General features: G+C 49.7%; 1 protein-coding gene across 1 annotated transcript; it reads left to right on the top strand.

The window, feature by feature from the left end:
- Positions 1-2,707: 2,707 nt before the first annotated feature.
- Positions 2,708-10,272, top strand: Ing2 (inhibitor of growth family member 2). Its single transcript, XM_036166815.1, has 2 exons — positions 2,708-2,899; positions 8,283-10,272. Exons 1-2 carry the CDS (start codon positions 2,710-2,712, stop codon positions 8,951-8,953), a joined length of 861 nt encoding a protein of 286 aa, XP_036022708.1. The 5' UTR covers positions 2,708-2,709; the 3' UTR covers positions 8,954-10,272.
- The last annotated feature ends 2,089 nt before the right edge of the window (positions 10,273-12,361 follow it).

The raw sequence follows: 12,361 nt of genomic DNA, 5'->3' as shown, positions 1-12,361 counted from the left end.
ATAAATAAATATAGCAAGAAAAGCATATCTGCATTGATTCACACATATTATCATAATCGAAGCTCGTAGACCAGTAGCAGTGGGAATACATTATCTGGATTGCTTTTTGTTTTTTCTCTGTCAGAATTATGAGAGGTAACAAGAATGCTTCCCAAATCCTTTCATGGCTTCCCAGCTTTTTATTGTTGGGGATTCTCCATCCCCGCCTCTCTTCAGTTTCCACACACCCTGTCTGCCTCCAGATCAGTGAGCAGGCTGCTTAAAACCCATAGGTCCACGGTGCCTAACTCTTAATTTGATCTTTCAGCGGGGATTCGCTGAATTAAATTTGTGAACAAACAAAAATCGAGCTCCGGTAAACACACCACACACACACACACACACACACACACACACACACACACACACACACACACACACACCAAGTTACCTTCGACAACAAGACTTGGCTCTTTAATGTGAAAGATTCAAAGAATCGCAGGAAGAAAATTCGCCCGGAGTCTTCAGAAATGTAACTGTGTTCTGCCTGGGTTGGCTTAATATTCGAGTGGTCAAAATCCCAGCGTTAAAAGATGCTAACACACGGAGAGTCCCCGGTCCTTGTCCTCGGGACGCGGAATTCCGTGTTGTGTGTTACGAAATTCAAAGTTTCCTCTAGACCAGACCTAGATTCCCCTTGGCATGCCACCAGCTGCTTAGTATACACCGCTATTCGGAAGTGTTCCGAACAAGTCCTGCAACAGGTGCAGCGTTGCAAACCAGGCCAGGGGACCCAAACTTACCACTCTGGCATTTTCTTTTCTTTTCTTTTTCCCACCCAAACACGCTGCTCCGGATAGGATTTACGCAAGCGTTTCATCAAAAACTCGGTGAGTTTTCCTTCTACTTGCACCGAACAGAACTCACACATTTACAGACATTCCGGAAGTCTATCCCTAATGACAACTAGCTCCTCCGCCTGGCTTTTCACTGACAGTACTCGGAGAGTAAGCCGGAAAAACCGCTCACCCAGAAAACACCGCACTCCATGGCTGGTTTCCACTCTTAACAGCACCTGCACGGCTCCCCTACTCGTTAGTGGTGAAACGGAGGGAAAACACAATGCCGCGTGTGTCCGTGCGTGTCCGTGCGTGTGTGTGCACGCGCGTGGGCTTCCCATCCCGCGACCAAGCCAGGTGCTCGCTGGCGTCTGACGCTTAAGTGATTCGTGATCCGACCTCTGAAAACAGTTTCCCTAGCGTGGTTGCGCGCGTGTGTGTGTGCGTGTGTAGAGGGAGGACAGACAGTCTTGCAAGCTTGCCCCTAAACCAAATGCAAAGGTGCTCGGGGGAGAGGCGGGCGTGGAGGGAGCAGCCCCGGCGAGCCGCCCCGGGGCGCTGGAGGGGGAAGGGGGTCCCCAGCACGCGAGGCGGGGACTCGGCGTTGAACAGAGCCCAGGGCAGAGGGGCGCACGGCCTCCCTGGGCGGCCCGCAGCCCCCGGTGCTCTCGGGGTGTGTGGGGGGGGAAAGGTTGAGCCTCCACGGCCGCGGGGACGCTGGGCGGCGGGAAGTCGCCGCGCATGCCCGGAGCGGCGGCGCCCGCTGCACCCTGGGTCGCCCCGAGTTCCCGCAAGGCCTCGCTCGGCCAGCGGCGCCCGGGGTGGGGGGTGGAGGTGGGGGGGGGGGGGGAGCCGCCGATCGCTGTCTCGGAGGCGCTGGAATCCGCCCGATGGAGGCCAGGTCGGTAACCCGGGGGGCCGAGCGAGCCGGCCCGGCGCTCCCTAACCCCGTGGGGGTACGGGAACGACCGCCGGGTGGCCCGGCCTCTCGGGGGGCCCACCGGCGACGTGGGGCGGGGAGAGGGGGTAAGGGCGTGGAGGGGCGGGAGGGGGGTGGTGGTGGGGAAATCGGCGCGGCCGTGCGGCCCCTTTAAGAGGGGGCGGGGCGCCGCCTGCCGTTTGGCCACCCGCCCTCCGCACCCTCCCCGCCCCCCCCGCCCCCCACCCCCGGGCGAGAGTTGACAGACCAATCGCCCGGGTGGCGCAGGGAAGGCGGGAGAATGCGAACCCTCCGGTAGGGCGGTAGGGGCGGGGCCCCAGCCTCATTAGGAGCGCGTCCTGCGCAGGCGCAGAGGCGGCCGCTGGCGAAGGGGCGGGGCCAAGTCCACGGAGACTCCGCCGGGCACCGCGGCGGAGAGTGCGGAGAGGGAGAGAGAGGGAGAGAGAGGGAGAGAGAGAGAGGGGGCAGAGAGGGACTTGTCACGGGGATCTGGGCGGCCGGGCAGCTCTGGTCGTGTCCGGGGTGGGGGACACCGAGAGGGACAGCCGGTGTCAGCGCTCGGGAGCCCGGCGCCGTCGGCCGCGGGGCCGGGGACCCCGCTGCTCTCACTCTCTCCTCTCTCTCTCCCAGCGAGCGAGCGAGGGAGGGGGCCGGAGGGAGCCCCGGTCTCGCCCCGCCCCTGGGCTTGTTACCGCGGGGGCGGGGAGTGAGGGTTTCTTCTTGGGAGGCGGGGGGATAGTGGAGATCGGGGGTGGGGGGGGACGACTCGGCGGTGCCCTCTCGAGCGGCGGCCGTGTCCCCGCGGCGGCGGCGGCGGCGGCGGCGGCCCGGCGCCGAGCGGAGGAGCGGCGGTCGTGGCTGGTGCATGTGTGGCTGCTGGATGCGGAGGCGGCGGCGGCGGCGGCGGCGAGGAGCAGCAGCGGCAGCGGCGGCGGCGGCGGCGGCAGCAGGATGTTAGGGCAGCAGCAGCAGCAGCAGCAGCAACAGCAGCAGCTGTACTCGTCGGCCGCGCTCCTGACCGGAGAGCGGAGCCGGCTGCTCACCTGCTACGTGCAGGACTACCTGGAGTGTGTGGAGTCGCTGCCCCACGACATGCAGAGGAACGTGTCGGTGCTGCGGGAGCTGGACAACAAATACCAAGGTACTTTTCTCTTTCTCTCTCTCCGGTGACAGTGTCCGTGTAGTGCAGCGAGCGATCTGGTGTTGTGGGACCGGGCGACTGGGGTGGGGTGGGGTGGGGTGGGGTGGGGGGGGGGGAACTGCAGAGCCGAGCCGGCCTCGCGGTCCTCCCTGTCCCGGTTTGCGGCTCCCCGGGACTTGCGAGGGCCGCCCGTCAGCCCCCGCTGCAGCCCAGGCGGCTGGCTGCAGCTGCCGCGGACCGGGAATCAGCCATTTTAAGCGAGCATTTGTTCCGGTGCCCGCCGGCTGGCTGCCGCCGCACGCTGTCCTGCCCCGGTGCTGGCGAGTGTGCAGCGGGGCGCGGGCTGGACCGGGTGCGGGGCCTGCTTGCCCCGGCCCCCGCCGGGCCCCCTTCTCCCTGGGCGAGCAGATGCATTGGAACGTGCGGGGGGGGGGGGGGGGGGCGAGAGGACGGCGAAGGTGGACTTAGCAGGCAGTCCCCCGCCACCCCACCCCACCCCCGGTCCCTCCTTCCCTCCCTCCGGCTGCTCCCGGCGTGGCGCGGGACCGGGACAGTCTGTGCTCCCCCTCTTCGCCCCGGGGAAAGTTCCGGGCCGCCCGGTGCCTCAGCCCTCCCTCCGCTCCTGCCAATCGGTTAAAGGGGGAGGGGTCCCCCCGCAGGGCCGGGCGGAGAGGGTGGGTGTGTATGTGTGTGTGTGTCTGCTAACGTGTGTGTCTCCGCTAATGCGTGTGTGTCGGTGTGAGTGTGTGGCGGGGAGGGCCCCGGTCCGGGGGCGGGGCCTGCGGGTGTGACGTCGTATGGGCGGGGCGCGCGCTCCCGCGGGTCTCGGCCGCGGCGGGCGGCTTGGATGGCGCCTGGCTGGACCGAGCCTACGGCTGGCGGCGGACCTGCTGCGGCGGGGCACTCAGATGGGCCTGGGCGGAGTCGGTGTCGGGGAGGTGATCTTTCCCACCTCTCCCGCCCGGTGGAATCGAGGCAGGAGCCCCGCTGTGGGACTGTCGCTGACCCTGGCTCAGCGGAGGTTCCGGGCTATGTGTCACTTCCGGACCTCTGGAGGAAGTGGGTTCGTTGGCTGGGCAACCACCTGGCGTCCCTGCCTGCACCCTTGGGTTCCTCCTCCACCAAGTTGAAAGGAGGAGAAACGCCCTCTTGGTGGTTGTTTTGTCGTCAAAGAAACTAGGACAGGGAATCATCATGAGGGAGTGTGGTACCTCTCTGCAGCTAGGACAGGAGGAATTTAAGTGGGGATGTGTTCGTCCTTGAGTAAACCCGAGTCAGGGAACAGCGTAGACCTAACGTGGACCGTGAAAACAATTTGTAGCCGTTCTGTTTTTCCAGACACGTCACTAATCCTGTAACTTAATCCTGTAGTCAGTCCACCTCTTGGTGACATTGTTTTAGCATGTTAGAACACTTAGGTGTCTCTGCCTACAAGTTTGTTTTCTGAGTCTCTGGTAAGACTAATTTCAGTTGGGAGAAGACAGTACTGTTTCGACAGTATGCCGGTATCTTCACCAGTTTCAAAACATAAGAGGTAAAAAAAAATCACTTTTATAGATAAAATTTACAGCGGTAAAGTAACTATCCAGTAATTGTGTGGGGGAATATTTTATCTCAAAGCTGTCTACTTCAAGAACACGTCTGTTTTTAAATTTTGTGACTCCTCTCATTCCTAAGGGATGGAATTAAAGACTCAAGCATAGGTAGAGGATTTACCACTGTCCTAGAGGCTGTACCTCTGCTCCCACCCTTAAAAAAAAAGCATCATCTGTGGTTTTTTTCTGCAGACATGGGGATGTACATGAAGGGCAACCTAGCAGTGGGACATGTGCTTAAGAATTCTGTGCCACAGTGTGTAGTTTTCCTTATATTAACACTGTGTTGTATTCTTTAAAGGCACAAAAATGAGACTACTTTACATGGGTTGTGACATAATTTTTTGACAGGAAAGTGTGTGATACCAGTTATCTATAATTATCATAAGTTGCTCTGGTAGCAAGAGTATTGGACCTTCAATACTGAAAAAGGTATTCACACCATCAGCTTCATTGTGATTGTGACTAATTCCAAGATTAATATAAAAATAGTGGTCCAGCTTCTGCTCTATGAACATAGTTGCTAAGCTCAACTTCACAGTTTTGTTTTTGTTAGAAGATGTATATATTTTTGTGTTCTTGATTCAGATTTTATTTTCACCGATTCTTAAGTATTTTCTATTATGGGGGTAGTGCTAATTCAACAGCGCTTAGTGAGGGAGCCCATGAAATTGCCCCTCACCTATTGAGTCTTTCAGGAATTACTGATCAGTCCATTAAGTAGAGAAATAAAGAAGAACAAATAATCAAATACTCATTGCAGGATATGGCTATTAGAAAACCTTTATGGTCTCCTCAGCGTTTCTTTCATAATTTTCTAGGGAAACAGCAACCTTTGAGCTAAAATGTAATGTGTAATTCCAAGTGTCTTTCGTATGGTATATGGGAAGTGCTGTAAGATTAGATGTACAGATTTGGCAGTTCAAAGTTTGAGGTCCTTGAATTTTTTTCTTTACCTCATATAAAAGTGATAACATTCTTATTGGTTTGCTATGTAGAATTTTTTTTTTTTTTTTTAAGTGCTGAACATTGAACCTAGAGTCTCACAGGTATATGGCAAGCAGTCTGCCCATGAATCATTCCCAAACCCCCTTTTTACTGTTTCTTTAGATAGACGCACTCACTGAGTTGTCTAGGCTGGCTTTGAACTTGTGACCCTCCTGCCTCACTTTCTCATGTAGATGGAATTACCAGCTGCCAGGCCCAGCAAAATGGGGAAAAAAAAAATCTCTATCCCATAATATGGGCTGAGTAAATGGTAATTCTTTTTTTTTTTTTTTTTTTAATTTTATCTCACAATATAATTAAGGTGTTTTTAAAATATAATTTTTTATCTCATTACTACAGTGTCAGTGTGCAAGTATGACACAAGAAACAGCTGACTCCTGATCATGAGATACAGAATATTTGAAATGAAGTTTATGTTTTTGTAATCTTTAAATTATTTTGCATCTAGCAAGGAAATAGCTAATGTCTTTTTTTTTTTTTTTTTTTTTCCCTGTAGGAAAACTGGGCTCTTAGGAGATGCACTTATATACCTGCTTGAACAAAACAGGGTAGTTTTGAGTTTTGTTCAGAAATATGATATGCACAGGCCAGCAAGATAGCTCAGTTGGTAAAGGTGCTGACAGCCAAGCCTGGTGACCCGAGTTCACAGGGTGGAAGGAGAGAACCGACTCCCACAAATTGTCCTCTGTTCTGAGTGCTTTGGCATGCATGAGTGCTTATAAACACACACACACACACACACATACACACACAGTGCTAAAAAGAATCCAAAGCTGTGGTATGTGAGTACTCTGGGAACCTTTAGCTTCAGTGGCAAAATTGTCTCGAGTACTGATACCTGCAATTTCCAGGGAGGAGGGAATCCATAAATGTGCTAATTATTTGCTTTTGTTACCTGATTTCAGACAGCCACTGTATTTTTACTTATTTAACATTTCTGCTCATTATAATAATAATTGGGATATAAAACAGCGGTGTGGGATATAATAGTAATAACATTGGAAGCTGAAACAGTGGTATGCTATGTAGTATTGGAAATTAGAGTTAATGTTTATTTTTTACCCTCAGCAAGATAGGCCTCTTCAATATAAGCACTGTGCCTTGTAAGGGTAAGACATCGAACAGATTTGAATAAAACTAAACTTAATTAGATTTTTGGTCATTGGTGACATTGAACATTCTGGTGACTCAGCCATTGCTTGATTTAAAAGTGTCCAACTTTTTATACAGTTGCATTAGTGGCTTCAACAAGCATAGACTCAGCTGCTGAGTTGGTTACAAAGGTAGAATGATCCAGTGCTGACTTCACTGTAATTTTGGAGTGGCTTGCTCACTGGATGCCAAGAACAGGAGCTCTGCTCTGGAAATAGTTTTGATTTTCAGAATTTCCCCTGTGGTGCTAAAATGAAAAAGCCATTAAAACTAAGATGACAGGAAGCTAAGAGACGCTGATGTCTGCCTTTTCAAAGTGTCCAAGGGGAGGATGTGAAAATTAAGGCAATGTGACTGTCTGGAGTCATGTACCAAATCACTGATTGGGCTGTAAGTCCTGTAAACACACAGGTGTTAATACTCTGTGGCCGAGTCTCAGAACCACCTCAAGTTTTATGGCTGGAGTTCAGCATGTAAATTTTGTATATAGAGTAGTTTTGATGTTCAGGTAAAGAATAGGCAATAAGGAACTCAGCAAATTCTAAACTAACTTGTAATATTCTTATTTACAAAACGCTTTTGATTAATTTACTACATACGTGTGTGTGTGTGTGTGTGTGTGTGTGTGTGTGTGTGTGTGTGTTCTCGTGTTCTGTGAAGGCTGGAGATTGACATCCCACATCTTCCTTTACTGCCCTCCACCTTGTTTTTGGAGACAGGATGTCTCACTCAAGAGTGCTGATTCAGCTAGATGGTCTCTGACCAGCCAACCCCAGGGAAGCTGTCTGCATCTCCAGCCCTGAGATTACAGGTGCACACGGCCACACTTGCTTTGTATATATATGAGGGCTAGGGATCAACTTAGGTCCTCATGGTTATGTGGCAAGCACTTTCCAGACAAAAAATATTAAGTGTTTATAGTCTTCTTGTTAGTTTACTAATAATTACCTTTGTGTGAGGTTTCTGTTGCTGTGATAAAACACCGTCACCAAAAGCAACTTGGAGAGAAAGGGTTTTCCTTCAGTTTACACCTCTCAGGTCATAGTCCATGTCTGGGAAAGTCGGGACAGGAACTCAAGGGAAGAACTAGAACATAAACCGTGCTGCTTTCTGGCTTGCTCCTCACGGCTCACTCAGCCTGCTTTCTTTTTAAAGATTTATTTATTTACTTAGTACACAGAAGAAGGTGCCGGATCTCATGATAGATGATTGTGAGCCACCATGTGGGTGCTGGGAATTGAACTCAGGACCTCTGGAAGAGCAGTCGGTGCTCTTAACCTCTGAGCCATCTCTCCAGCCCCCAGCTTGCTTTCTTATGCAGCTCAGAACTACCTGCCCAGGCTTGTCCTGTCCAGGTGAACTGGGCTTTTTTTTTGTTTTGTTTTTCAAGACAGGGTTTCTCTGTATAGCTTTGCGCCTTTCCTGACTAGGTTGGCCTCGAACTCACAGAGATCCGCCTGCCTCTGCCTCCCAAGTGCTAGGATTACAGGCGTGGACCACCACCGCCTGGTGAGAGTGATGTTTTTAATGTATACAAACTATCAAGTGTGGTTTCCTGCTTTAATTCTATCTTGGAGATGATGTGTGTGCTAACATGTCATAATATTCTCCTTTTCTTCTTGTTTTAGAAACTTTAAAGGAAATTGATGATGTCTATGAAAAATATAAGAAAGAAGACGATTCAAACCAGAAGAAACGCCTACAGCAACATCTGCAGAGAGCGTTAATCAACAGCCAGGAATTGGGAGACGAAAAGATTCAGATTGTCACACAAATGCTGGAATTGGTGGAAAATCGGGCAAGACAAATGGAGCTGCATTCACAGTGTCTCCAAGATCCTGCTGAAAGTGAGCGGGCCTCAGACAAGGCGAAGATGGAGTCTAGTCAACCTGAAAGATCTTCTAGAAGACCTAGAAGACAGCGAACCGGTGAGAGCCGTGATTTATGTCACATGACAAATGGGATAGAAGACTGTGATGATCAGCCCCCGAAAGAAAAGAAATCCAAATCTGCTAAGAAAAAGAAACGCTCCAAGGCCAAGCAGGAAAGGGAAGCCTCACCTGTTGAGTTTGCAATAGATCCCAATGAACCTACCTACTGCTTATGTAACCAAGTGTCGTACGGGGAGATGATAGGCTGTGACAATGAACAGTGTCCCATTGAGTGGTTTCACTTTTCCTGTGTCTCGCTCACCTATAAGCCGAAGGGGAAGTGGTACTGCCCCAAGTGCAGGGCAGGCAATGAGAGGACAATGGACAAAGGCACTGAAAAGACACGCAAGGAGAGGAGAGCGAGGTAGTGAAGGCCCTCTGTGTCTCAAGAGGGTTGCTTGTCTTTTATAGCAGTGGTTTACCTTCAGAAAATGTTTTAGGGGAAATGCATAAGACTATGCAATAATTTTTAATCATTAGTATTAATGGTGTATTAAAAGTTCTTGTACTTTGTCTGTGACCTTAATTTTCTGCACTGAATTACCAGATATTTCAAGCCGGGTGGTCTTGAGCACCTGACGGAAGGAGCAGGAAGCAGGGAGGATGTGGTCCGAATGAGCTTCAAGCAGCTTCCCAAAGCACGCCTGTTTCATTTTCACCTCAAACTCCCATGCTGGTTTGGGGGAACTCCCATGCTGGTTTGGGGGTAAACACAAAAGTTTTGATAACATCTTAGTTCTGTGTGCTTACCATTTTTTATGTATTGTTGGATTTCTCTGTGTCAAATGATCTTGGTGATTTCAAATACGAACACTATCCTGTTTAGAGATTCGGATTGGCCCCATGTAGTATTCATACACTTGTTAAATCTCTAGTCTTCCAGAAATTTTGGGGACTAGGGAGAAGAGGTCTCTGTGGTCCCGTGTGGAATAATGCAATCCTCCTGGAGTATCGGCTGCTGGGTTTCTTGGTAGCTTTTGATACCTGTCAATTGTAGCACCTGTAAATGTCAAGCTGCTTTTTCAGAACAGGTGCACCTTGTCTACTACTTAAGAAGGGACTTGTTTTGTTTTGTTGGGACAGGTAAGGCTAGTTAAAATACCAAAAATGCTGCCATTGGCTCGGACTGGCAAGATTGGGATTATTTACATCATGGTTCAATTTAAAGATTGTGTCTTGATATTTTCCACATGACTAGTTGCGGGGAAGTGTCGCCACAGACCTGTCAGTGGGAAAGGGCACATAGGAGTCTTTAAATATTGCCTTTTCTGTCAGTTATTTTAAATAGGTTTGCTGAGGGCTAGAGTTTATTTCTATCCCAATGAGTAATTATACATTATTTTAAATAATAGTATATTTACCTTAACCTCTGGTATTGGTGCTGTTTGATATTTTCATGTTTATTGAACTAATTTCATTATAACAATACAATTAATAATGTATTTGTAAATTGAACTTTCCCGGATTTTGATATTTTAAGGGTAAGCATCTTGATGGATGTATTGTCCATGCATTGGAGAAGTTTTTGATTATGGGGGGCAGCAGATGGACCAGTCCTTTAAACTTATGTGTAGCATACTTCTTATTCATCATTTCTTTCTAATCTGATGACCTTGATTCTTTTTGATTTAACATGTGAAAAATCCTGTCTGCTTGTTTGGAAAAAAAAATGGCTTTTTTCTCTTCAGGCTTTCTGTGTGACTTGTAGGCATATCATTTCACCTTATCTGAACATCAGATCACTCACTTGTAAAATGGGTTGGCTTACATGTCTCCAAGGCCCTCTTGAAACCTTAGTGGTGTGTGTAGTGTGGTGAAAGGTTTTAATAATGAAATGGCTTGCTTTTCTCTTTAATTACTGCTCTCCGCCTGAGGTATGAAGACAGTTTAAGGTTGGAGATTGGTAAATGAACATTATTTTATATCTGTCCCAAGGGTATGTTGCTTGCTGGCTATTATCAGTTGATTATCTTACTTCTTTTTTTTTTTTTTCTTTTTTCTTTTTGGTTTTTCGAGACAGGGTTTCTCTGTGTAGCTTTGTGCCTTTCCTGGATCTCACTCTGTAGACCAGGCTGGCCTTGAACTCACAGAGATCCGCCTGGCTCTGCCTCCCAAGTGCTGGGATTAAAGGCACATTAGGTATTTTTTTGTTTTTTTTGTTTTTTTGAGCTGAGGATCGAACCCAGGGCCTTGCACTTGCTAGGCAAGCGCTCTGCCACTGAGCTAGTTCCCCAACCTGCATTAGGTTTTTTCCAAGGTCCCCATTCTAACGTATAGAAAAGTTTTGAACCGACTACCCCATTTTGACATTTTCAGCCTATTGAAAACTCGTGGGAGATTGTCAGTGTTCGGGTTTTGTAGCCCCGAAGCTTCTGTCACCAGTAGTTGAGCGCCGCCTCTCTCCACCAGGGGCTGCTTTACCCTGGGGGGAGAGGCGAGGAAAAGTTCTGGGGAACCACACGTTCAAGTGGAAGGGTCAGTTACCCGATCTAGAACCTCAGCTACCCGTTGCAGTGGTTAATGAAAGGGAAGCGCATTGAACATGGAGAAAGGAAGGGGTGAGTTCAAAAGCAGTGCGTTAGGAAGGGCCTCCAAGGAAGTCGGCAGACCTCGAACACAAACAGAGATTCGACGAGGCCACACGTCTTTGGGGGCAGTAGGGTAAGCCTGAGGAAAGGGCTCGAAAATGAAGGCTTTGGAAATCATGGTGGGCAGTTTGGGAGGGCATTGAAAGACTTAGACCAGGCTAGCCTGGAACTCAGAGATCCACCTGCCTCTGCTTCCCGAGTGCTGGGATTAAAGGCGTGCACCACCACCACCCAGCATTTTTTTTTACCCCCAAGGCAGGGTTTCTCTGTGTAGCTCTGCTCCTTTGCTGGAACTCACTCTGTAGCCCAGGCTGGCCTAGAACTCACAGAGACCCGCCTGCCTCTGCTTCCCGAGTGCTGGGATTAAAGGTGTGTTGCCACCACTGCCTGGGATGTATCTCTATCTTAAACTTTTTATTTATATTATTTTTTATTTATTTTTATGTGTACGGATGTTTTGCTCTTCTGTGTGTTTATGTAACAAGTGTGTGCGGTACTCAAGTTAGAAGACGCATCCAATCCCCAGAGGTGGGGTTCTAGACTGTTGGCTGCCTCATGGGTGCTGGGAACTGAACTCAAGTCCTCTGGAAGAGCAACAGGTGTTTTTAACCACTGAGCCATCTCTCCAGCCCCTACAGTTTTGTTTTAAAAGACACAGCTAGTGAGATTTTGAGAGCGCTGGCCTAGCAATCGCAAGGCCCTGGGTTCGAGCCTCAGCTCAAAAAAAAAAAAAAAAAAAAAAAAAAAAGTAGATAGGTGGGTAAAGTTGGAATGGGGAGTATGAGATTGTACTTCACTTTCCTGCTGAAGAGCCGAGGAGAGAGGATGCTAGAGATCAGTAGGAATTAAGATACGCGTGTGAAATGCCGCTTAGGGAAGTGGGAACAAGAATGGTCTAGGAAAGTCAGTCTGAGCTATGGATGTGACCAAGGGTTTGAGTCCTAGCTTCAGATGAGCCGATTGCAGGCTGCCTGGGTATAAGCATGAAAAAAGGTGAACACACAAAATAACGCAAACCCTCAAATCTCTAAGCCAGACACGTTGCGCTTCCGCAGCCCTTTTTGAGTGATGTCCTCTGCAGCCTGGTTGCCCTGCTGGACGGGAGGTCCGGCCCTTGCAGGAGCCGCTGCTGGACGGGAGGTCCGGCCCTTGCAGGAGCCGCTGCTGGGAGGGAACCAGGTGGGCTCT

The sequence above is a fragment of the Onychomys torridus genome, chromosome 17 (genome assembly GCF_903995425.1).
Source record: "Onychomys torridus chromosome 17, mOncTor1.1, whole genome shotgun sequence".
NCBI classification, from domain to species: domain Eukaryota; kingdom Metazoa; phylum Chordata; class Mammalia; order Rodentia; family Cricetidae; genus Onychomys; species Onychomys torridus.
The sequence above is the reverse complement of the archived record's forward strand: the minus strand, read 5'-3'. Positions and strand labels throughout refer to the sequence as shown.